The 25627-nt window shown below is 45.1% G+C and overlaps 2 protein-coding genes across 6 annotated transcripts; both read right to left on the reverse strand.

The window, feature by feature from the left end:
• Window positions 1-1124: 1124 nt before the first annotated feature.
• ENO2 (enolase 2) lies at window positions 1125-12054 on the reverse strand. Its single transcript, XM_056799197.1, has 12 exons — window positions 11535-12054; window positions 10156-10252; window positions 9570-9665; window positions 9334-9392; window positions 8932-9001; window positions 6488-6621; window positions 6041-6263; window positions 5083-5280; window positions 3495-3696; window positions 3118-3226; window positions 2636-2694; window positions 1125-2118 (listed from the first exon to the last, which is right to left on the reverse strand). Exons 2-12 carry the CDS (start codon window positions 10238-10240, stop codon window positions 2049-2051), a joined length of 1305 nt encoding a protein of 434 aa, XP_056655175.1. The 5' UTR covers window positions 10241-10252; window positions 11535-12054; the 3' UTR covers window positions 1125-2048.
• LRRC23 (leucine rich repeat containing 23) lies at window positions 12027-22039 on the reverse strand. Of its 5 annotated transcripts, none has more exons than XM_007503678.2 (8): window positions 21907-22039; window positions 21217-21382; window positions 20996-21108; window positions 19260-19513; window positions 18351-18481; window positions 16717-16853; window positions 13706-13970; window positions 12251-12412 (listed from the first exon to the last, which is right to left on the reverse strand). In XM_007503678.2, the coding sequence occupies exons 2-8, from the start codon at window positions 21334-21336 to the stop codon at window positions 12389-12391; spliced, it is 1044 nt and encodes a 347-aa protein (XP_007503740.1). In that variant the 5' UTR covers window positions 21337-21382; window positions 21907-22039; the 3' UTR covers window positions 12251-12388. The 5 variants fall into 5 exon arrangements, with proteins under 5 accessions (XP_007503741.1, XP_007503740.1, XP_007503739.1 ...); XM_007503677.2 differs by having other exon boundaries at window positions 21885-22012; XM_007503675.2 differs by having other exon boundaries at window positions 21845-21982.
• Window positions 22040-25627: the final 3588 nt, after the last annotated feature.

Raw genomic sequence — 25627 nt, forward strand, 5'->3', positions numbered from 1 at the left:
TCACCAGGCAACCACACAAAGGAAAGTGGAGAGAGGGGGCCTGGGAGGCCCAGCGGAGCAGAGCCAGTAACCCAATCCTCCCTTATACCTGGGAGAGAGTGGGAACAGACAGGCCTACGGAGGAGGCCCAGCCGGCCAGCAGGGCAGCGGTCCGAGGGGCAGTGAGACGGAAAGAGGAGTGGCTAGGAAATGGATGGGCCAGGAGGGAAAGAACCAAGATGGGAAGAGGGAATGAATGAGTCACAGGAAGGGGCAGACATTGAAGACGAGAGGAGAGAGAAGGGGAGGAAGCCAAAGACACAGAAAGACCAAGAAACACAGAAAAGACAGCCCAGCGCCCAATATGTGGGTGGTAGGTGTCTGGGCAGGCTGACTCCTTGAAGGGGTGCCATGAGGGAAATGCCTGTCCATCAAAAGCCAGGCCCCCCCCCCCTTTTTTTGTGCAGCAGCGAAGGGGAGGGAAGAGGCTATCTCAGCTAGAAAAGGAGACCTGCATAAGGAGATACAATCCCTCAGAATTCCCTAGAGCCTTCTAGGCCTCCTTCCCCAGAGCTCGTGTTCCGTGAGCCCTGTCTCCCCCTAGTGGTCGCCAGAGCCATTGGGGGGAAAGGCGCCCCGGACCCTCATTATCGGGGCTCTAGGCCTAAAAGGTCCCCCGGACAGCCTTGTCTCGAATGTTCTCTAGGAAATGGGGAAGGAAAACTGGAAGTGGTCAGCGGGCATGTTCTAATCCTCCCAAGGAAATTCATGTGTCCACTGTGCTGAAGGGCTCCTCTCTATGTTCTGATTTAGGTTGGGACATCCCAGGCCAATACCCCAGTGCTCTGGCAGGCCCCAGCAAGGGAAGGGGTGTGGGTGGCCCTCTGGGCTGTTCTCTGGGCATCTCTCACTCTGAAGCAGATATATTATTGAGAAGGAAGATTTCAGGACCCCGGCTCTGCGTCCCGTCCCGGCGGGCTCCTCCGGTCTCTCGTCCCCCTCACACACACTCACACTGGCACACACACAGCCCCATTGTCTCTCCTCAGGGATTCTCGTCTTTGGGCATTGCAGTCCTGTTTGCCGGCCCCAGCCCACTCCCTTCATGTGTGACAGTGGGACAGACAGACTTCTCGGACACACCATGGGCTGCGATTCAGACTTTAATGGCAGTGGTCATTGTGGGGAGCATGGAGATGGCGGGGACTCAGGGAGGCGGCCATCCACGGGGGAGAGGCATGGCTCTGCTATAGCTGGGGAGTCTAGGGAGGAACCTGGGGATCTAGGGCTAGGGAGGGGTCTTCAGGGGAAAGGCTTCCCCACACACAAAGGAGGTAAAGCGTAGGACGCATCCTCTTCCCCTTCCCCTTCCTATCATACCTCCTTACCCACGGTCACTATGGCACAAAGCCGAAGGAGACATGGAAAAATAGCCCCCTTCGACAAGACATGCTCAATCCCTAGGTCCCAAGGAAATAATAAATACATTAATAAATTAAATAAATAACTAAATCACACACAAATCCCTTCAAACCAGGCCTGCCCCATGTGCCAACATAAGCAACATGCCAGACACACACAACACACACCCAGCATACACAACAGGATGCGCACGTAAACGCTTCAGTTCTTGGCACATATGCAAAGTGGACAGCATATGGAACCAAAACAGAGCCATACAAGGGGGGGCACTTGGGCAACTCCTCACCCAGCATCTCCCTCTCCAAGCATCTCAGATGATGTACCCTCACGCCATCACAGGCCCTGATACCCGCCCCGGAAGAGGCTAAGCCTCTTTTGCAATTCCCCTCTCCAACTCTGAGAAAGGAGAGGAAGGAAGAGGAGAAAGGGTTAGGGAGCTAAGAGCAGTAGGACTCTAGGAAGGAGACCATTCAGGAGAATGGGGAGCAGGGAGTTGAAAGACAAGGGCTGGGGAAAGAGGAAGGAAGGGAAAGAGGACTTCGAGGGGGGATCAGAACACATTCCAGGGGGCTCCAGGGCGCAGCTTGGGGAAGTGAGAGGCCACAGTTCACAGAGTTGGAGGTGGGGAGGCACAGGACAGAAAGTGGTCACAGCACGCTGGGGTTGCGGAAATTGTGCCCAGCAAATCGAGCTTCATCGCCCAGCTCTTCCTCGATCCTGTAACAGATGGGGTAAGGAAGGAGCAGACCAGATCAGGAGGGCAAGAGGAGTAGCTGTCACCCACCCACCGAGGAATCTCACTCTTCATCCATAGTTCACCCCAACTTTTCTTTAGAAGGGGGAAAAATCAAGGCTTTGAAGATATCACAAATGATATTGAGACTCAAGAAAGAAAATTGGGTAACGACTGTTACATACTCCTAGTTTGTCCTTTTTATAAGCATTTTTCTGAGCATGATTTACTCTGATGTCAGAAGTTTTCTTTGTAAAAAGAAAGGGAAACAGGCAAATGGCCTTTCAAATGGCCTTTACAGCAAAACATTATCTACAGGTCATTGTGACTGAAAAGTTCGGACAATAAAAGAGCCCACCTTATTAATTTCTAGAAAGCTTTTGTCAACCCCTTCCAGTTTATCCTCACAAAGAATACCTCTGGGATGCGAATTACCCTCCCTAACCTGGAATTCCTCCATTGCTAGGGCCCAGAGCACCACCCTTCCTCAAATTTCCTTACCTCATGAGCTGATTGTACTTGGCCAACCGCTCTGAACGGCACGGAGCCCCTGTCTTGATCTGAAAAAAACAAAACAAAACGAACAAACCAAAAAACCAACCAGAGAAAGATTCCATCATTATCTTCAGAGGGCCTCACTATAGAGCCTTCAACTCCCCCATGGCTTTAAACTCCTAGAGAAGATGCCCTGCTCAGGACCCACCTCGTAGGACCTTCTCTGTCCTTTTGTGCCAATCCTCCTCTAATGTGGCACTTCTAGGTCCGTCTCGTGCTTGTCCAGACTACCCCTACTTCCTCCAACCAGCTTCCTTTGGGTCCTTTGAGACCTTGCTCAAAGACCATCTCATCCATGAGGCCTTCCCAGAACTCCAGCCCCAAGCAATTAAAAAAAAAAATATTTTTCTAGCTCCTCCAGTGGCTAGCACAGTATTTATTCTCACTGCCCCAACAGGTATTTAGGAAAGAATTTTGAAGTTGCTCACCTGGCCTGTGCATAATCCCACGACCAGGTCAGCGATGAAGGTGTCTTCTGTCTCTCCGGATCGGTGACTCACCATGACCCCCCAGCCATTCTCCTGGGCCAGCTTACACCTGCCACCCACACATCTGGCGCTGACCCCTAGGATCTGTACCCCTTCCCCCTTTCTCCCCACAAACACTTGCCCTCCCCCCTTCAGCTTGTTGGGAGAGAGAGAATCTGGAGAGAAGGGGGGCTTTCTGGCACAGAACTGAGAAGTCAGGGGAATGTTAGCTCCCCTCCCTCTGGCATGGGCGGGGGTCCCCACAGACCAGAAGGACTTGAAACCTAAGAGTAGGGCCTGGAGGTTCCTGGTCTGGGATGGGCCGGGGGCTCACTCACGCTTGGATGGCTTCCGTGACAGAACCGATCTGATTGACCTTGAGCAACAAGCAATTGCAGGCTTTCTCTTCCACTGCTCGTTCAATTCGCTTTGGGTTGGTCACCGTCAGGTCGTCCCCCACGATCTGGATGCCCACATTAGCTGTAAACTTGGACCAAGCGGCCCAGTCATCCTGATCAAATGGATCCTCGATGGAGACGACTGAAGGGCAAAGAGGCGAAAGGATGGCTGGCTGGGTCTCCCTGGCCAGGCACAAACCTGATCTGACCTCCTAAGTCATTTTATTTAGCCTCTTCAACTCCAGGTAGGCCTGCCTTTCCCTCACTCTTTACTAATTCCTTCTTTGTATCTCACCTAACCCCTCTCCCTCTGGCTACTTCCATCTACTTTCTCCTGCTCTGCCCAGCGACAAGGGACCGACTCTCCCTCCGCCTTGGCTTTGGAGCCTGGGATGGGATCCCTCTCCAGCCTTTGCTTCTCTGGGCCAGACGATTCCAGTTCTCTTTGCTTCCCTCTTTGGCTCTTCGGCTACCTATTCCAGAATAACATTGGCTTTGAGCACCACTTTCTCGGTCTCTGGGTCTCTCATTGCCTCTGGGCGCCCCTCCACCATTTCCTCTCCCTATCTTCCCCCGAGGCCACGGAGCCTAAAATGTGCCCCATGATTTACACCAGGCAAAAAAAGAAAAAGACAAAATCACAAGCCCCGCCCCCCCCAACTATAGCCATGGCCAGTTCCTTTAACCAAGACGAATGGAGACTTGCATTTAGCATCTACATGCAAAGCATAGCTTCTACATATTACATTCTGTTTCTCATACATGCCTACATATAGTATCTGCACAATACACTGACCTGAGTTCAAATGCCAGCCCTACTACTTACTGGTCTTGTGACATAGGCAAGTCACTCAACTACCCTAACCCTCAGTGTCTTCATCTGCAAAATGGACATAATACTATTTGCACTTTCTTTCCAGGCTATTTGGCAGGATTGTGAAGAATGTGTTTTGTAAATTTAGTAAAATTCTACTTAAATGTCCACTCTAAGGGGACAGCTGGGCCAAGTACTACTAACATACCCCCTAAATAAACTAAAAAAAACTACTAATCCTAGAAAAGAATCTTCAAAGTTAACCACTATTACACACCCCAAACCACCACTTGCAACTAAACTAAACAGTGGATTGAGAACCAGGCCTGGAGACGAGAGGTCCTGGGTTCAAATCAGGCCTCAGACACTTCTCAGCTGTGTGACCCTGGGCAAGTCACTTAACCCCCTTTGCCTAGCCCTTACCACTCTTCTTGACTCCAAGACGGAAGGTAAGGGTTTTTAAAACAACAACCAAAAGTCCACTCTATTATGACAATATTCTGTACAGACACCTCACACTCCCCATGGCCCCTCACGGTCACAGGGCTCTTCCATCCTATACATCATGCCTGCACTCTACAAGCAATATTTTCCTTGTACAGATGGCTTCTTCCAGTTAAATACCGTGTTTCTAGCTATCACTATTCTGTCTGTAGAGAACCCCCCTCCTGACGTAATTTCCCTTAAGCCTCCCGCTCTTCCCGGGGCAAGCACCTGGGTAGTCTCTGACGAAGCCTTGGTAGAGGGCCCCCAACTGGTCCCCAGAAATGTATCGCGTAGGGTCGGGAGGGGACTTGAAGTCCAGGTCGTATTTGCCGTCGCGGTAAAATTCAGAGGCAGCAACGTCCATACCGATGACGATCTTTTCCGTGTAGCCAGCCTTGTCAATGGCTTCCTTCACCAGCTCCAGGGCTGAGGAGGGGATGCACAGGTGATAAAGAGAGAGCCAAAGATGGTAGCAGATGGGAAGGGAGTTGTTGGGGAAGGGAGGACAAAGAGGCGGGAGTTTGACATTTTCCCACCCAAAGCTTCTGCTGGCTCTCATAAAGCCTCTGCTGGGGGTGAGCATAGATCAGGAATTTTGTTTAAATTAGGAAAGGCATCTACCTAGGAGACTAATGATGCTGGTGGCAGCCTTCTGGACCTGGCAGGGTGAAAAGGAGACGCCATAGAATGACAGAACGAAGTGATGCTTCTGGACTAGAGATCTCAGAATCTTGGGGCTTTTATAAGATGAAGTCACTAAAATTGAGTGAATTTCATCAACCTAATCTATCCTATGAACTTGTGAATCCATTCAATCTCACTGGTACCCTCTCCTAACTCCCAGGAGTCCTGTAGGATCTAGGAATCTTACAGATACTGAAGGATCTGGGTAAGTGGATAAAAATATGTGCTTCTCTAATTGGGAATAAATTTCAAGAACTTCCAAGAATCAGGTGAAAATTCATTATATTTCATGGGAATAAAGGCTGCTGTGAATTTCAGGAAACAAAAGGGGGGTGTGCTTCCCTCATGATCTGGTAGGGTGAGTGGCATTTTGACAGCTAATGGGAGTGGATCTCTCTCATGGGGATAATATAGGTGGATCTCCAGAGATGGTAAAGGCTGATATCTAGAAATCTGGCAGGGACAGAAGACAGGATCATGAGAATGGCTCTACCAGCCTTACCTTCACTGTTCTCCAGGATATTGGGAGCAAAGCCACCTTCATCCCCAACATTGGTAGCATCCTTGCCATACTTGTCCTTGATGACACCCTTGAGGGTATGGTAGACCTCTGCCCCAAGCCTCATGGCATCCCGGAAGCTCTCAGCTCCCACCGGAAGGATCATGAACTCCTGCATGGCTAGCTTATTTCCTGCATGAGAGCCACCATTGATCACATTGAAAGCCTGGGAAGTAAAGAGAAGAAAGGAGAGTCAAAGGATCCCACCCCTAGATTCCCTGATCCTACTCCATCCATTCTTCCTCCTGCCTGACCCCTCCTGCTCAGTTCTCATTATTTGCCTTGCCTCAATCACTCCCTGAAGTAACACTCTTTCATTGCTCCCCTCCCCAAAGGAAGCTATCCTTTACTGCCTCTTTCCCCCTTCATTTCCTGGAAGGTACAACTCACAGGTACGGGTAGGATGAGATCCGAATTCCCAGCCAGTTGGGCAATGTGGCGATAGAGAGGCAAGTCTCGTTCTGCTGCCCCAGCTTTGCATATGGCCAGAGACACACCCAGGATGGCATTGGCCCCAAACTTGGCTGCAAGATTTAGGAGACACGGCACTCAGGACAAAGGCACAGAAGGTATGGACCCTTCTCTTTCTTGCTTTCACATTTCCTTACCCTTATTTATTTATTTTGTTAAGATGTACCGTTTTAGGAGAAATGGCAGTAAACAATACAAACTTGCTTGGTTAACTATTTACATCAAGATTAATCATGCTCAACAAAGAAATTATGACACTCCCCCCCCCCCAATCCCTCCAAAATGCCTTCAGGATATTTCATTTATTTCTTTTCAATCATTTTTCCTTGTATGATAAGAATTAGTGTGTATTCCATTTTTCTGCTTCGTTTTTTTCACACCCCGAATTCCCAACCCCAAGGGAATATAGAGTTCTCAGGTCCTCAGACAGAAATCATCCCACTCTTGATTGAAAGAACCTTAATCTATATAAATGGAACCTAATGCTAATGTGCCATAATAAATATAAAAGAGATGGTTTCAAAGAACACTTGTTTTTGTATGAACTGATGCAGAGTGAAGTGAGCAGAACCAAGAGAATAATTTATACAATAACAACAGCATTGTAAAAACAAATAACTTTGAAAGCCTGAAGAACTCTGATCAATGCAATGATCAATCACAGTTTCAGGGGATGGATGATGAGACATATTACTTGATCCAAAGAGATGCCAAACGAGACATATTTTTGGACATGGCCGATATGAAAATTTGTTTTGCTTGACAATGCATATTTATTAAAAGAGTTTGTTTTTGTTTTGTTTTGTTTTCAATGAGGAAGGGAAGAAGTGAAATGGGAAAAAATAAAAGCTTGTTAATTTTTTAAAATAAAAATAAAGAGCCTCAATCTATTGGAGGGGGAATGTATGTGGAGAGTTAGGATTAAAATAATAATATAATTAAAAAGTAAAAGTGTCCCCCATTTTTAGACATTTGGAAGGAGACTCTACTTTCTCTCCTACTTTACAAAGCATTTGGTAGCCATTACTTAACTCAATTCTCATAACAGTCCTATGAGGTAAATACTGTCAAAGCAGATAAACTTAGATATTTTGCACTGTTTAGTGATCAGACATATTAGAAACACTATTTTATAAGAAAAAATAAAATTATAAAAAATATTCAAATAGCTGTTGCCCAACAAAAACTCTTCTCCATCATCAGATGTCCCACCTTAGCTGCTCTTACATGCCCATGAAAATTCTCCTGGAAAGCTAGTAGTTTATAAATTTAGAAGCCTACTTAATTTCTATTTATGCCTTATGCATTACGTAAATGTAGCTATAAATGTGAAACCCTAGGGGCAGGTAGGTTGTACAGTGGTTAGAGAGCCCAGGCCTGGAGTCAAGAGGACCCGAGTTCAAATGTGACCTCAGACACTTCCAGGCAAGTCACTTAACTCATTTGCTTAGCCATTGCCCTTCTGTCTTAGAGTTGTTACTAAGACAGAAAGGAAGGGTTTTAAAAAAGACAAAGAAACTTTATGCCAGCATATGTAGCAGAGAGAGAACTGACCTTGGGGCCAGGAAGATCTGGGTACAAGTTCTGCCTTGGAAACATATTGGCCACTCAGCCAAGCCACTTACTTCTTAGTGTTCTGGGAAACTCTCTAAGCCTTGAAATTTCAGAGAGGGTGCTAAACTGCAGTGACAATTAGTTCCTTAGAGGGAACTTTCTTCACCAATAATTCAATCCTTTTTCCTGTCCCCATTTTAGACACAGGGAAACTCAGAGGCAACGAGGTGACCTAATAAATGGCTAGACTGAAAGGCAGAGACCTGAATGCAAATCCTGCCTCAGATATTAGCTAAGCAACCCCTAGCAGCTAACTCAACTTCTTTATCATCTACAAATAAGGGAGTTGAACTTGATAGTCTCAAAGGTTCCATTCAACTCCAAATTGGGGTCCTATGACCCAGAGATAATAGCTTTTTCAAGGTCAACCAAGTAAGGGTTAGATTGAAGACTGCTGATTCCAAAGCTGTAGTGGCTTCTTTCCAGAACAAGGACACTCCCTTGGTGCCATGTCCAGTCCTCCCATACTATACTCCTTTCTCCTGGGACTTGGAAAGTTCTTCTTTTTGTCTACCTCATCAGTATAACTGAGCACAGAGGCTCCCATGTAACTAGTAGATCTGATGAATCATTAGATTAAAAGGCCAAAAAGATTATGGGATTAACAGAAAAGGGGTGAAAGGGAAGGATGCTGAAGGGAGAGGGTTAGTGAGGAAGGCAAGGACTTTTGCTCATTTCCATGTAATGAAGCTCTTTCTCCTTTGCTACTTCTGTACCCTCTACCTCCCTGTCCAGGACCCTCATCTTACATTTGTTCTCAGTCCCATCGAGCTCTAACATCAGGTTGTCCAGCTTCTCCTGCTCTACCACAGAAAGGCCCTATGGAGAGACAGTCATTATTATCCTTAGGGCTGAGACAGGACTAGGCGAAGAAAAATAAGCTCCCCCACCCTAGCCAAATCCCTGCTCATCATACCCTGATTACCCCACTTCCTTTGGTAGCAATTTGTCATAGAGACTACTGGGGTGGGGTGCAATCTGGGTATCCTCTGGTGGGATTACTGAGTCCCAACTAAATTTCATCAGGGATTCTTCCCCAGGTCCTATATCCAAACAGAGTGCCCATGAGACAGAATGGTGCCTTCTCTCTAAAGTCAATGAAAGCCTATGATACCTCCCCCCTCCCCCCCCAAGAAAGAGAAAAGCCTTACAGAACTGATCAGGGCAGGAGCGATGGTATTATTGATGTGATCCACAGCTTTCTGTACACCTGAGAAGAGGGAAAGAAGCCAAGACTAGGATTAAAGAATGGAGAGAAAGAAAGGGCATGGAGAAATAAGTGATCCAATGGGAAAGAGGGTGAGGAAAAGAGATGCTAAGAGGAGCAGTCCTGAAAATGAAACAACTAGTGAGAACATAAAGGAAGAAATAGGTAAGGGGACCCCACCTTTGCCCAAGTAACGAAGTTTATCCCCATCCCTCAGCTCCAGTGCCTCATAGATGCCAGTAGAAGCTCCACTGGGCACTGCTGCCCGGAAGAGACCTGAGAAGAAGAAGAAAGAGGGGAGTAAGAGCACAGGAACTGGGAGTACAAGAGGATGCTACTTGGATAGGAATCTCCTTATCTTTTCATTGTTCCAACTCCCACCAGTATTTCTCCAGGCATGCCTAAAATCCCCCACTCCACATAACAATTCAATTGTTATTCAAGATATGGAAACAGAGAAACACAGGTACACATGCACAGAAACATACACACACAGCTCTTGACTTGGATGATCAGGAACAAAACTCTTTACATCCCTTTATAGCTAGGAAAATGCCATCCATGCATGGCCGCACCCCAGGACCCCCAGGGATTCATCCTCCCCAAGTGTCCATTCCACCCAGCAGCTGTGGGCTCCACATCCATTCCTTGGGCTTGCCCCAACGCCTAGTTAATCCCGGTACGGGTTGTAACTTAATGCTGGAGATGGGCAGGGTTGGGACGGAAGGCAGCTCCCGTACGGAACTGAATCCTCCTCGTTCATTACCTTTGGCTATGTAGAGATCCACTTCTACCGTAGGGTTACCACGGGAGTCCAGGATCTCCCGGGCATGGATGCGCTCAATTGACATGGTGGCTGGAATCTACCGATGGAGAAAAAGGGGAGGAGAGAAGTTAGATGCTGGAGGGGTGGGGCCAACGTGGGAGGGGCAGAGAGAGGACAAGACTGGGAGGAGGTCACTGCAGTAAGCTAGGGGAAAATTGGCTGCAGTGGGGAGAGGGGAGAAATGGCAATGTCCCCATCCTGGGAGGTGGGGGAGGAAAGTGGGAAGGTCATTGCATCCCCCAAAAGGGGCACAATCGTAGGGAAGAGAGTCCTGCAGTAAGGGGAAAGAAGAGCCAGCTGCAAAGAGAGGGAAAAGAAGTACATACCCTCAGGTTGGGGGCGGAAGGAAATAAGGTCACTGCATAAAGAAAAAAAGAATCGGGACTTTGGGAGTTGGGCCCCTGCAATGAGCAAAAGGGGTGGAAATAGGGATCCTCTCCCCCCTCAACTGCACACTTCCCAACAGCTGGGATTTCTCCAAGGTATACCTAGACTGGGAGTGGCCACCGAGCCAGCATCTTTTCTGGCAGTTAAAAATGATGATGAGCAGAGGCCTCCCCTTCCCTGGAGATGCTATAGGCACCTTACTTGGACATCTATGACTCATCCCAAGACTGTGAGAGCTCCCCATCCTTCCCCCCTTTCCTCAGTAGCAAATTACTCCCTGAGCCTCCTCCATATATATATATATCTTCTCCCCCAAGACGAACACGAGGGAGGGAGGAGGGGGCAGGAGAGACAGGGGAGGTTTAGAGAAATCAGATTCTAGTCTAGGTTGATGAGACAGAACCTATCCATACATCCCCAGAAGACCCCCACCCCTTACATTCCCTGCACAGTCAAGGTTGAGGAAAAAAATGGGGAGAGGGAGATGAGGAGCAGGAGGAGGAAGTTGAATCTGGGAGGGTGAGAAACTAGAGGGTGGGCATCCCCAAAATGTAGAACCAAGGGGTTGTTTCACGCTGGAAAGAAACAAAAATAGTAACATCAATGGAAATGAGGATGTTAATGAGAGTTAAATTAAAAAGGCAGAAACGTAACCGATTATGACATAGGTAAGGAAACAAGTCTAGAAGCGTTCGATCAGACAGCAATAAAACACAGGGGTAAGCAAGCCGACAGAAAATAGAGAGACGATTATCAAAGGGCACAGAGACTCCATCGGGGGTGGGGGTGGGAAAGGGCTGGCTTTCGGGAGGAAGATGATGGGCCAGATGCGCAGCCAGGCTGCAAAGACCATGCAGGGATGGATGGTAGAAAGGGGACCAAGGGCCGAGGAGAGATGGCGAAGGGGGGAGGGGGGAGGGCCGGGGTCTCACCTTCCTGCGGCAGAACTGGTGGCAGCGCGGAGGGAGCGGGAGCCGGGAGCGGGGCGTGGGCCGCTGCAGATCCCGGGCGGGCAAGCTGCCGGCAGAGAGAGGACCCGATAGGGCCTGCAAGATGCATGTGACCCGGAGCCCCGATGAGTCAGAAGGCGCCCGCTGAGCCGCACGTAGGAGCGGAGCTCAGGTGGGGGAGTCGGGCGGGAGGACCAGGCTGAAGGGGAGGCAGACGCGCGCGCGCGCGCACTCACACATGGACCCTGTCAGTCCAAGGATGTAGACGGGGGCACCCGGCTCTGCTGACCCTGCCACCCACAGAGGACATAGATCTTAACTGAGACTGACACACTGGAATGGAGCCCGGGGAGTACTGGGATCTGCACTGTGACGGTGACACCTAGGCACAGCCAACCTGGCAGACACTGACACAGTCTAACGGAAACGTAGCGTTCCACGCCGACGCTGATGTACAAAAGTCACATAGATGTCCGTGGCATGAATTTCTTTATTGGAAAACGTAGTGATTCAGCCCACCCAGGTTCCACTCCCCAGCACGTTGCTCCCTCCCCCCCCCCCAAAGTCTGGTTTCTCCTTTCAGGTTTGCCTCCATCCCGTTAAGCTATCTGACTGTTCCCTCCCCAGCCCAGTTCTGCTGAGAAAAAAAAAAAAAAGGAATTCCCTCTAGGGCAGCCTTCCCTCCTTTCTCTGCTCTATCACTCCTTTCCCTGAACTTGAGCTGTAGGAGCTTCCAGTTTCTGGGATCCAGGGGGAGAGGAATGAATGGCTCCTCATCCTCCAAGGATGGCCTCAGGATATGGTCTTTCCAGAGGAGAGAAGAAAGTGATGGCACCTCAGAGGACATTATCATCTGTGTCCTGTGGGGAGAGGGCAGAAGTTAAGATTTTCATCCCTAGGTCCAGCCATGTTTCCGTTTCTTTTCCTCTGTCTCTTCTCCTCATCCCTATCTGTGCCTTTCCTGTCTTCCTTCTGTATTTCCGCCCTAAGTTTTCCATCTCTCCTTCCTCTCATCAATCTCTTTTTCAACCTTTGTTAGAACCCTTCTCTCCACCCCCACCCCCCTACCCTTTCATGTCTTACTCCCTCCTTCCTCCTACATGGTTATTTTTAGGTTCAGATTTGTAGTACTGGCTTTTTCTCTCCTGCCTATCTGCCTTCTTCACCAGGCCCAGCTGTGCTCCTTTCTTCTCCCCCTTGCTCCCATTCTCTTCCTCATCTTCTCTTTTGAATTTACTTCTTGCCTAGTCCTCCATATTTGCTTAGGAATCTCTCTCCAAATTCATTTCCCTAATCAGTTTGGCTCCTCATTCTCATCTTTGACTCTATCTTCCAAAGAATCAGAATGAGATCATAGAATCAGAGGTGAAAAGAACATTAGGGATCATCTAGTCCATTCTTCATTTTACAGATCAAGAACCTGAGACCTAGAAAGGTTAAGGAAAATGCCTAAAGTCACAAGTAAAATCAAGAGCCTCTGACTGCAAATACAATGTTTGTAGAGGCTGATGAAGTTAGAGGTTGACGAGACAGGCAGCCCACTGCATAGAACTCTGGGCTTGGAATCAAGAAGACTCAGACACTTCCTAGCTGTGTGTGTGATCCTGGGTAAGTCACTGAATCTCTATTTGCCTCAGTTTCCTTAACTATAAAAATGAAGCTATCAATAGCATCTGCCTGGCAGGGTTGTTGTGAGGATCAGTGAGATGATATTTATAAAATGCTTATCTTTACAAATATAATATCTAGTAGGTATCCACAGATAAGCTTTCTGGAATTCTTGTCAGCTCCCTCTCCCCTCAAACTCTTACATCTCTCAACCTCTATCTTTCTTTCGAATAATCCTGGTGCTTCTTGCCCCCATCTTCCCCTTCTGAGATCCCAGGTTCAAAATTCTCAACAGGGTTTGTTTTTTGTTTGTTTGTTTGTTTTTTGCCTAAGTCCTCTTCTCTTCCTTTTTTTTTTAATCTACTCTTTTTTCCAAGGAACCACCTTCTTATTGCCTCATTTCTTTTATTCCTCCTCCCTACTTGGAGAACCTTGATTTCTTAGTTACTTCTCTACTACCCTCCCTAGGAAAAGTCTCTGCCCCACCTCCCCTCACCAATTCCCCACTACCAACACCCCAGCACCCCTGCCTGCTCTTTGCTCACTTCCTTTTCTGGATCTGGAGATAGGTCTTGATCTAGATCAATCTCTTGTTCTTCCTTTAACCTCTGTCTAATTTCATCAGCCTCAGCCCGTTCTTCCTCCTCATAGAAATCCTTGTCCAGGCGTTCCAGTTGGGGTAGCTGTACAAGGGTTTCTTGCCTGTAGTCAGTTTCATCTGTGCATGGGTTCTCCATCAGGATCAGGGCCCGAAGTCGGGGCAATTCCTTAAGTTGAATCAATTCTATTATGTTTGCCACCAAGTTCCCTCTGTGGAAGGGTTTAAACAAGATGCATCTGTCTTTAGACATATTACTTCTGCAGAGCGTAATTTTCCTATCATGCTATTCCCCTCCTTGATAAATTCCAATGGCTACTCCTTCCCTTCCCTTTCCTTTTTCCTTCCCTTCCCTTCCCTTCCCTTCCCTTCCCTTCCCTTCCCTTCCCTTCCCTTTTTCCTTTCCTTTCCTTTCCTTTCCTTTCCTTTCCTTTCCTTTCCTTTCCTTTCCTTTCCTTTCCTTTCCTTTCCTTTCCTTTCCTTTCCTTTCCTTTCCTTTCCTTTCCTTTCCCCTTTCCTTCTTTCCTTTCCTGCCTTGCTTCTTCTTTCCCCTTTATACTCTGTGTTAGCACTGATACAAAGCATCCGTTTCAAAGCAGAAGAGCAGTAAGGGCTAGGCAATTGGGATTAAATAACTTTTCCAGGGTCACACAGCTAGGAAGTATCTGAGACCAGATTTGAATACAGAATCTCCCATCTCCAGATCTGGCTTTCATTCACTGAGTCACCAAACTGCCCCTACCTTTTACTTATAAGATCAAGTTAAAACTTTTTTTGCTTTTATACATTTTTTTAAAATTTATATATTTGTATATTTGCTTTTATATTTAAAGCCCTTTCCACCTGACTCTAACCTTTCTTTCTAGCCTTTCTTTTGCTCCTTTTCATTAATCCTATACTTTAGCCAAACTGACCTGCCTCTCACTTTATAGCACTCTATCTGTTGCCTTTCTTCTTTTGTGTAGGCCTGGAATTCACTTCCTCCTTGCTTGCATCTCACAGAATTCATAGTTTTGTTCAGCTCAAATGCTCTGTCTTATGTGAACCTTTCCTAATCCTCCCCACCCCTCCAGATGCTAGTCCTTTCCCTTAAAAAGGACCTTCTTTTTGGTGTTTACCTATATATGCTTTTTATGCACATCTAAGGATATCCATGTTCTCTCGCTAGGTAGAATGTAAGTTTCTTTTTTTTTTATGAGATTGATGGATGCCTTAAGCTTGGGCATTTTCAGTTGCAGCAGGATAGGCTGGTCAGGGGCTGCACTAAGTCTGACAGGTACTGAAAAGGTAATATCTCAGAAGCAGGTGCCCATCAGCCTTTTTACAGGAAGGTTGAACTTGCCTAACTCTGAAAAGTGGTATAAGTTAAAACTTTTGTGTGGACCAGTATTAGGATTAGGCTATGAATAGTTTACTATAATTCTAATATGAGGAAGAGAGGAAGGCTCAGTCTCAGGAAGAAAAAGAAGGATGAGAGAGGTGAAAGTGTGTGGTACAAACGTTGATGGCTGATGAAAAGAATTCAGAATATGAGATCTTAGAAGGGAATAAATACCAAGCAAATAAATGTAGTCTTATGAATGGGTCGCTGAAGGGAATGGACTTCATTAGAACAAACCTAAAGTCAAGGACCATGGAGCCCTGGGGAATAGGATAGTATTTTCTTTTTTTTTTTTTTTTAAGAATGTAAGTTTCTTAAGGGCAGGGACTGGTTTGTTTTTGTCTTTGTGTTTCCAGTATCTAGTACAGTGTGTGACAGAGGAGATATTTAATAAAGGCCTGTTGTTTGTCTGGGGAGGGCAGAGAGCCATTTATGGGCTCACCAGAAGGGAAAGTTCTGAATGATGGAGTCTGGACTCTGTGTCCTGACTGGACATCCTGTAGATCTGTTGAGCTTGCTGCACTGGCTCCCACTTCTCCCTTATTTCCTTCAGCCAAACTACCATTACTCTTTAAAAGTTAAGATCTAAGAGAAGCAGGGGTGAAGTCCAGGGAAAACAAGGTGGTAAGGAGGCAGGAGATGATTAGAAAATTTGAGCCATAGGAGACAGGGCAGCAGAGTGGCTAAAGTCAATATAAGGAAAGGAAGAAAGGAAGGAAGGAAGGAAGGAAGGAAGGAAGGAAGGAAGGAAGGAAGGAAGGAAGGAAGGAAGGAAGGAAGGAAGGAAGAAAGAAAGAAAGAAAGAAAGAAAGAAAGAAAGAAAGAAACAAACAAACAAACAAACAAACAAACAAACAAACAAACAAAGAAACAAAGAAACAAAGAAAGAAGGAAGGTAGAGAAAGAAAGGAAGAAAGGAAAAAGAAACAAAGAGAAAGAGAAAGAAAGCAAGAAAGAAAGGAAAAAAGAGGAAGAAAGAAATGGAGAGAAGGAAGAAGGGAAGGAAGGAAAAGCAGGAAAGTAGGGAAGGAAGAAATAAGGGAGAAAGGAAGGATTTATTAAATGTGCTAGGTGCAGTACAGTGTTTTACAGATATTATTTGATCCTCACGACAACCTGGTTTTGCATTTAGTGAAACTGAGGCAGACAAAGTATTAAATAATTTGTAAATTAAGTAATTTGTCCAGAGTCACACATATGTGTCTGAGGCCAGATTTAAACTCCGTTCTGACTCAGTCTTTTGTTTATCCCCATGTACTACCTAGCTGCTCATAGAAGGGATTATCTCTGGGGAAGTGAAGGGGTGGAGGTGGGAATTAGAGCTGGAGGAGGATTTTTAAAATCCTAGGCTAGGAAGTTTTAGGAATAAAATTACATAAGGAAGAAAGAAAGAAAGTGAAGATTCAAAAGGCTGGTATTAGGTAGGGAAGAGACACAAAAGTACCATCAGTTTGGATGAAAGTGAAGGGTAGAATGACAATCAAGGAATGGATTCAAGTTGGGTAGGAATCAAGGTAAAAGTCAAAATCCAGATTTCCAGCATGAGGGAAGTGGCGATGGAAGGAGGGTAAATATACCGAAGATTGAGGTACTGCAGGGACTTCATTTCACTAGAGAAGCCAGACAGGGTATTGATTTGGTTGTCCCGAAGATGCAATGTAGTGAGATGCTCCAGGTTTTCAAGTCCTTCTATTTGCTTCAGCTGGTTCTGGGCCTAGGAAGACCAGTCAGACAGACAGATAGACAGGCTGATTAAATAGGGACAAACTGAAGGAAACTGACAGGTGAAAATATACAGAGAAACAAGAAAAACCATACAGAAAGAAAGGAGTAAAAAGAAGGAAAGGATGGGCAAATGAGAAGTAACCAAGAGAAACTGGAATCCCCAAGAAAGCCAGAACCTTTTGGAGCTGAATCACTAAGTTCTGCTTTCTCTTTCTCCTCCAAATTCTCTTACTTGGGGAATCCTATGCCCAGCACTCCTGTGTTGTTGCCTGCGGGGGAGTCACCAGAATGTCTCTACTGTAAACCATACACACATTGTAGGGATAGAAAATGGCAATCTGGACAATAAGGTTCTCTCTCCAACTCTATAACCAAGGGCCACTGCCCTGACTCGACTAGAATCATTGAGATTGAGATTTCTTCTTCTTTTAAACCCTTACCTTCTGTCTTTTGAATTGATATTAAGTATGGATTCCAAGGCAGAAGAATAATAAAGGGTTAAGTGACTTGTCTAGGCTCACACATCAGGGCAGTATCTAAGGTCAAATTTGAATCCAGGATCTTCCATCTCCAGGCTTGGCTTTCAATCCACTGAGCCACCTAGCTGCCCCAAACCCCTAATTTATTCTTAATACTGTATCATTTGGTTTCTAATACTACTCTGAAACATTACTTTTAAAATCTGAGTCTTCCCCTCATGATTTTGTCCTGACAGACCATGCACCTTATATCCCTTGCCCCAGAGCATTGAGAATGTAAGATCTACCCTTTCTGGTAAACAAATCTGGCTCCAACTAAGCAAACATGTCCAGGGGCAGCATGATCATTGCCTTGATTTCCTCCATTAGGATATACAATGGAAATCCCATTTACCTAGACTTAACTTGATTTCTCCATCTAGATCACTAAGGATATTGGAATCCTGTGATCAGACCATCATGAATGGATACTTAAGGGAACTGGAAAATATTAGCCCACCTCCTCATTAAAGATCCCAAAATTAGAGATGTCTTGGGTTGTCTAGAGGATGGCAGAATAAGAAGCTTTCAGAATTGATTTTAAATGATTCAAGGCTCTGGATGAATTGTCTCTGGTCACTGCCAGAGATCATGGAGCATACATTTGTTGGTTATTGCTAGCCTAATTAATAAATTGATTTTTCTTACCCAGAACTCAGTCTCTTGGAATTTTTTCTCATCATAATATCCTGGAAGCATGTCTTCCGAACTCTCTCAAGACCCATGGTAGGGCCATATTGGGGGCGAGGCCAACACAAAATAGTCCTGAAGGGGATTTGGATGGCCCTGCTTCAACCTTGCCATTGTCTCCTCAACGATAACGTAAGTTATAGAGTAAGACTCAGAGAGGATTCAGGATTTCCCCAAGGGAACACAAGGAGTTGATGGACACAGTTGTATTAGAACTTAAGTCATCCTGACTTCCACGTGCTTTCTACCACAACACACTCCCAAACCTTGAAGGTTACCAAGAAGAGATTCTTTAGCTTAGGGAGTTCGATTCCTTGTGTACTCTCCAGCTGGTTTCCTCGGAGCTCAAGCGTATGCAAGTTCCCCAGTTTTTGGGGGTCTAGGCCTGTTACTTTCTTGATGTTGTTCCCTGAGCAAGACAAAGGTCAAATGTCAGGATGCATTTGGAATGGCCGTGTAATACACAACATCTAACCCTGAATGCCACTTGACACAGAAGAGGAAGGAGTCTAGTTAAGTATGCAACACAATATGGTGACATGGAAAAAAGCCTTGGATTTTGAGTCTCAAGATTTGGGGTGACTAGATAACTCACTTTTAATATCTCTAGGTTTCAGTTTCCCCATCTATAAGAGCATAAAGCTACAATCTCTTGAGTCTCCATCTTTTCTGTTAAATAAAGGGCTTGTAGGCAGATAGGTGGTTCAGTAGATAGAGAGTCAGGCCTGGAGATGGGAGATCCTGGATTAAAATCTGGCCTCAGACATTTCTTAGCTGTGTGACCCTGGGCAAGCCACTTCACCCCAATTGCCTAGCACTTATTGCCCTTCTTCCTGGGCACCAATTCTTAGTATTGATTCTAAGACAGAAGATAAGAGTTTAAAAAATAAAATAAAATGAGGGGGGGAGCTGAGTGGCTCAATGGATTGAGAACCAGACCTAGAGATGGAAGGTCCTGGTTCAAATCTGGCCTCAGACACTTCCCAGCTGTGTGACCCTGGGCAAGTCACTTAACCCCCAATGCCTAACCCTCACCACTCTTCTGTCTTGGAACCAATACAGTATTGATTCTAAGATGGAAGGTAAGGGCTAAAAAAAAATGAAATAAACAAAGGGGTTGGGAAAAGTCATCCTCGTGGTACTATAGTTTGTCAATACTGCACTTCTACCACCCACCCAGAGAATACCTTTGAGATCCAGGCTCACTAATCTGGGATGCAGGATGCCCTCAGTGTCAGTGATTTGGTTGTAGGCAAAGCTGGCAATCTGCAAATAGGGTAACTCTGTCAATCGGGCACTTATTAGCCGGTTGTTGTCGACCTTGAGCCAGAGTAGGTGAGTCAGGCCATTGAGGGGTGACAGGTCCACCAGCCGGTTATCAGACAAATCCACATAACGCAGGTGGATGTAGGAGGACAACAGAGAAATGTCACTGAGGTCCCTGGACAGTGGTGAAGGGAGACAAGCGGGGGTTGGTGTTAGAATCAGGAGCAGCATGATGGCTGGAGTGGAGAAAAGAGTAACTGGAAGACAAGGGAACTGGCTTGCAGTGGGAATGAATTAAAGAGGACAATTCAATTTTATGAAAAAAAAATTTTTTAAATACTATCATAAAAGGCAAGAGGCAGTCTAGCCTAGTGGATAGAGAACAAGCCTGGTACCAGAAAGATCTGTGTTCAGGTCCTACTTCTGACATACATTCTGTGTCCTAGGGCAGGTCACTTAACCTCTTAGTGCAAGGAGTAACTCTCAAAGAAGTTGCCTAGAAGATGAAAATTGCATTAGAGGAGAAAGTTCTTTTCCAGAGGCTAAGCCTACTATTGAAATTATAGGTCCAGTACATATCCCTATGGGTATATTTGAGCCACAGTGCTAAACAGTAATAAATGCAAAGGCAAAGAAATAATCCTTCCTCTCAAAGAATTTACATTTTCCTGGAATGATCCAAATCGTAGAAAAGTCTATTCAAGGTAATTTTGAGGAAGAAGCAAACATTTTCAACTGGGAGTAATCAGAGAAGGCTTCCCTGAGGAAGTGCTATCTGAGCCTTGAAAGGAGATGAAATTTCTCTGTGCAAGTTTGTTCCGGTATAAAGAAGCCTATGATGTAATATTAAGTTTGAGGAACAAATAGTTGCCTAACACAGCTGGGGAAGAGCATGCCTGAAGGGGACTCATGTGAAATAAGGCTAGAAAGCCCTGGTGAGAGGGCCTTAGATATCCAGGCAGAAAAGTTTGTTTTACATCCTAAAGGCAACTAGGAACAAGAAAGTAGATTCCGCAGAGGAGGGGAGAGGAAAATGGGTCCGAGAGGGCGGAAACTGCAGTGAGAAGGGGTGGGGTCCTGATGTAGCAGGGAGTGCAGAGTGGATAAGGTGAGGGAGGGCACAGCAGATGCAGGAAATAAGGGATAGTGGGTAGAGGAGGATGAGGATGAGGGCTGCATCAAGGAAAGGCAAAGCTAATGGAACGAGAGAGGAGGCAGCAGATGCGGTGAGAGAAGAGGGGATGTGATGGCAGGGGAGGGGGTAGGGAGCAGGAGTCAGTGTCAAGAACAGAGAGTTAAGGAGGAACCAGGGAGCTCAGTGAAAAGAGAGCCAGGCCTGGAGATGGAAGGTCCTGGATAACAATTAATTAACAATTAATTAATTAATGAACAAATGAATGAATGGATAAATAAATACATGAATAAATAATAAATATAAAAAGAACAGAAAGTTAGGGAATGATAACAGACAGGAACTTCCTTCCTTGCTTAGAAACAGCCCTCTGACCTCTTCCCATAGGACTAGAACAAGAGTGATATAACCCAAAGCCAGAGGAACTCAAGGCATTGGGGTAAGGGAAAGAATTTTAGGGTGACTTCAGCCCTTACAAGCCACATCTGCCTCCCTCTTAGAACCCTTTAGCACACATACACTCACTTTTCCTTGGCCTCCAACTTCACGTAAGCATGGGAGAGTCCATTGCCAATCTTGCAGAGCAAAGAGAGACCTTCTTTCATTACCTCCTCTGTGAGGGGATTGGGGAGCAACATCTGAAAGAGGACATAGGGCCAAATGTACTCCCCTTCACTCTCTAGGCAGTACTGCACGCCACCCTCCTGTCACTTCTCTTCAGGGTCCCTCCCTGCCTGTGCCCTCACCTCCTCAAGTTCTTCTCCTCCTTCTTTCTCCTCCCCTTCTCCCATCTCTTTGTTATCTTTGTCTTCATCTGATTCATCCTGGTCCTGATCATATTCATCCAAGTCCTCATCATCAGACATCTTCCTTCCTGAAGACGAGACTCTTTAAGGTGAAGGTTGGTCAAATCTGGAGAGAGACAGTGGTCCTGTGATTCTCTGGCTCCCTCCTTCCCTCCATGCTGCTATTTCATTCAGCTTCAGAACCAGAAGAATCTCTAGTGTAGAGGGGAATGGCCTGGGTTCTGGTGAGATCTTTCCACCTCCCCTCCAGTTTAAAGAGCCCGGTGAGTGGGAGTAGGTCGGTGGGGGTAACCAGTGGGTGCCTGGGGTGGGGAGGAGATGGTAGACTCCAAACCTCTTGCTTATTCCCACACATTTTCCCTGTCATCAGAACTCCCCTTTCCACTCCTCTTTTCTTAGCTAGGGAGTTCTCTAAAACTCCTTGGTAATTCCCTTCAAAGACCCTTTTTCTTTTCACGACCTCCTTCCCTAGACACCCTCAAACTCCTTGCCTCCAACTCCCCTTCAGTCCTTTTTACACTGTTCCCCCAGGGATCATTCCCCACCAACCCTTACCCACGGCACACACCCCAAATCCTAAATTCTCGGACTCCCAAGTCTTTAAATACCCCTCTTCCAGCTCCAAAATACCCAAGAAGAATTTCAAAGACGGTTGTAAGAGTCTGACGAAAAGGGACGAAGGAGCAGTTGGAGGAGGGTTAAATTGTTGGGAAGGTGGTGAAGATTTGTGTATTGCTACTATAGCAACCGGGACGGGCCGTTGCCGAAGCTGTTGCTGTTGGCAACAGGCAAAAATGATGGGCAAGCATCCAGGGAGAGTTGCACCACAGCCCGAAGCAGGTAGATCCTCCGTTGCCTTGGTTATTGGTCACCCTCAATCCCTGGGATACGAGTGGGGGTGGGGTGGGGGTAAATCAGGGCTCTAATTGGCCAAAGGGGACGCGGGCGGGGAGGGGGGGAGCCTTCAAGAGATTCCGATAGGATGGAGAGGCAGAAGGAGGTGTTTCGAGACTGGTCATTACGTCACCCTAGCCTTTTAAAGAAGTAAGCTTTCAAAATCAAGGCTACTTAATCAATTTAAACACTAATTGGGAAGGAGAGGGTGAAGCAATGGATCTCAAGGTGAGGCGATTTTAAGGCTGATCCCTAAACAGATCCCTTCTCATCAATCAAGGATCTGTCAATTTCCAAAGGAGATGGTCAGGCTGGTTGGTTGGTGAAAGAAAATTGGTTTAGTGAAGAGTATTGAGTTAGGAATCAGGATGTAAGGTTCTAGACAGTTCATCTCTCTCCCTCCCTCCCCCCCCCCCCCCGTGTGTGTGTGTGTGTGTGTGTGTGTGTGTGTGTGTGTCTCTCTCTCTCTCTCTCTCTCTCTCTCTCTCTCTCTCTCTCTCTCTCTCTCTCTCTCTCTCTCTCTCTCATCTCTCTCTCAAGTTCTCTCTAAAGGGAGAGATTAGACTAACTGATCTCTTAGGCTCCTTTTAGTTGTCACAATCTCCTCAGTTCCAACAACCAAGATTCTACATATAGGTCCCATTCTTGACCTAGAAAACAGGACCTGAGGTCATTTGGAGGTACCCACACTACCTGAAGCCCATTATTTCAGTCTTGAATCTTTGAGAGTGTGAAGGAAAAAGGGAAGATGCTGAGAGACAACTTATTACACATGCTTTACTGCTAATCATAATACCATTGTATTAGACCTTAGTCCAACACTGACTACTACCACATTTCTGTCAAGTGGGAGTCATTCAGCCTCTGCTTGAATGCCTTTAGTGGTGAAAAGCTCTTTCCTCTTTGGAGAGACAATTCTGCTTTGTAATAGTTCTAATTGTTACAAAATGCCTTAAATATAATCAAAGGTTTCTTTCCTGCAACTTCCTCTCACAACTTGAACTCCAAGTTCAAGTAAATAAAACAACTTATCTCTTCTGTTTCTTCCTCGAATCTGTACATTTCCAAGCTAAAACAGTCCCACTTCCTTTAACTAATTCTGGTATAGTAAGGTCTCTAAGTTGTCACCATCCTAAATGCCCTCTTAAGACCCTGTTCTGGTGCTTTGAATTTAATATGATAACATGAAATCATTACATGTGATCTTTCAAGAGCAGAGGGCAACAAGATTATTATTTTCCTGACATTCATTTTGTTAACATGGCCTAAGACAGTGCTATGTTTTTAAGTTACTTTGACACAGTTATATTGAGCTTGGAGGTTCACCAACACCCTGGGTCTTTTTCAAATGAACTGTTGTTCCCCTATTCTTTATTTATTTTATTTATTGTTCTTTAAATTTTTTTTGACATCTTTTGTTTTTACATCATCTACATTTTCTAATGCACTGGTGGTAGAACTATGAACTGATTCAGTCATTCTGGAGGTCAATTTGGATTTATGCCCAAAGAACCACAAACCATACCCTTTGATCCAGTGATACCACTACTAGGTCTTTATCCCAAAAAGATTTTTTTAAAATGGGAAAGGACCTGCTTGTACAAAAATATTTAGGGCTGCTCTTTTTGTGGTGGCAAAGAATTGGAAACTAAAAGGATGACCCTCAATTGGGGAATGACCAAAGTATGGTATAAGATGGTGATGGAATACTACTGTGCTATGAGGAAAAATGAACAGGATGATTTCAGAAAGAGCTGGAAAGACCTACATGAACTGAGACAGAGTGAAATAAGCAGAACCAGGAGAGCACTGTACACAGTAACAGCAATATTGTGGAATGATCAAATGTGATAGACTTTGTTACTCTCAGCAATGCAATGATACAAGATAATTCCGAAGGACATGTGACAAAGAGTGCCATCCACCTCCAGAGAAAGAACTGTTAGAGTAGGAGATGTTGAAATAGCAAATGGAAGCATACAATTTCTCACTTACTTGTTTAGATATATGTTTTGAGGTCTGGGTTTTATAAGATTATTTGCTTATAAAAATAAACAAAATGGAAATATGTTTTGTGTGATAATACATGTATTATCCAGACTGAATTCCTTGCCAGCTCTGGGAGTGGGAAGGGAAAAAGGGAGGAAGACAATTTGGATCATAAAACGTTAGAAAACTGATGTGGAAATTTGTTATTATGTGTAACTGGTAAAATAAATAAACCTCCAAAAGTGTTTTTATTGATATCTTTTGTTTTTACATCCTCTACATTTCCTAAAATGTCCCTAAGAGAAAATCATCTCTTTTAACAAAGAATAAGGGGGAGGGGGGAAGAAACCAGTTCTACTAAGCTACTCAACATATCAACCAGAGTGATCTGTTATTGCATACAGAGTTCCCCAGACCTAGTCTCCCACCTTCCTGAAGGAATAAAGGAGGTGTAGTCTCTGGTTTTTCTTTGGACCAAATTGGGTTATTATAATTTCATAGTATTCAGTTTTTCTTGTTCATTCCAATGACCTTGTAATAATTGAGGGTAGAGTTTTCCTGCTTCTGCTCACCTAACTTTGTGTGAGTTCATGTCTTCCCATATTTTTCTGTATTCATCTTTTTCATTCTTTCTTATTGTCCAGTAACATTATGTTACATTCATGTACCACAATTTGCTTAACCATTCCCTAATCAATGAGCATTTGCTTTGTTTTCACTCATTCTACAAAGGTGTTGCTATGCCTATTTTGGCATATATGGAACATTTCTTTGATCATTCATAGCCTTGGGTTCTATACAGAGAAATGGGTTGTCTAGGGCATAGGATATGGACATTTTTAATCATTTTCTTAGCATCATTTCAATTTTCTTGGCAGAATGGTCAGACCAATTCATAGCTCCATCCACAGGGTATTAGTGTATAAAATATATAGATAGAAAGGATATAATAACGTACACAAATTATTTATTCTGAACATAAGCACCAAAAGAGCATTTCTCTACATACAATGAAACCTAAAACAGGGGTTTCTCTAGGAAACACTTACTCTCCGTTTCATAATTTTTGCTTTTTAAAAGTAGATAATAAAGTCAATTTATTACTTTCAGAATTGTTCTGCTTCTCTGAACTTCCTGATGAATTTCTCATCATGCATTTTAGAAAATATTTCTGTGGCCCGCCTTTTTTTAGCATCGCCATTGCCAATTCCACTCCTCACCATTAAAAGCAAAGAAATAAAAGAACAAAATCCTTGTAACTAATAAACACAGTTAAGCAAAATGAACTCATGTGATAGCCTGTCCAAAAATGAAACACTGTACAAAAAGTGCTGGGCTTGGATTCAGGAAGAATAAAATCCTATTTCAGGTACTTAGGAGTCACTGAGAGACCCTAAGCAAGTCATTTATGTCTATCTGCCTCACATTCTGCATGTATAAAATGGAGACAATTATGGCATCTACCTCA

Source organism: Monodelphis domestica, chromosome 5, assembly GCF_027887165.1.
Source record: "Monodelphis domestica isolate mMonDom1 chromosome 5, mMonDom1.pri, whole genome shotgun sequence".
Classification (NCBI taxonomy): domain Eukaryota; kingdom Metazoa; phylum Chordata; class Mammalia; order Didelphimorphia; family Didelphidae; genus Monodelphis; species Monodelphis domestica.

Coding starts and splice junctions, on each gene's coding strand:
- ENO2 (XM_056799197.1), bottom strand. CDS start 10,240: ATGTCAATTGAGCGCATCCATGCCCGGGAGATCCTGGACTCCCGTGGT. Junction 6,264..6,487: donor ATCTCATCCTACCCGTACCT/GTGAGTTGTACC, acceptor TTTACTTCCCAG/GCTTTCAATGTGATCAATGG. Junction 2,119..2,635: donor AAGTACAATCAGCTCATGAG/GTAAGGAAATTT, acceptor CATCTGTTACAG/GATCGAGGAAGAGCTGGGCG.
- LRRC23 (XM_007503678.2), bottom strand. CDS start 21,336: ATGTCTGATGATGAGGACTTGGATGAATATGATCAGGACCAGGATGAA. Junction 21,109..21,216: donor GAGGAGAAGAACTTGAGGAG/GTGAGGGCACAG, acceptor GTCCTCTTTCAG/ATGTTGCTCCCCAATCCCCT. Junction 13,971..16,716: donor CTGCAGTACCTCAATCTTCG/GTATATTTACCC, acceptor ACCCTTCCACAG/AGGGAACTTGGTGGCAAACA.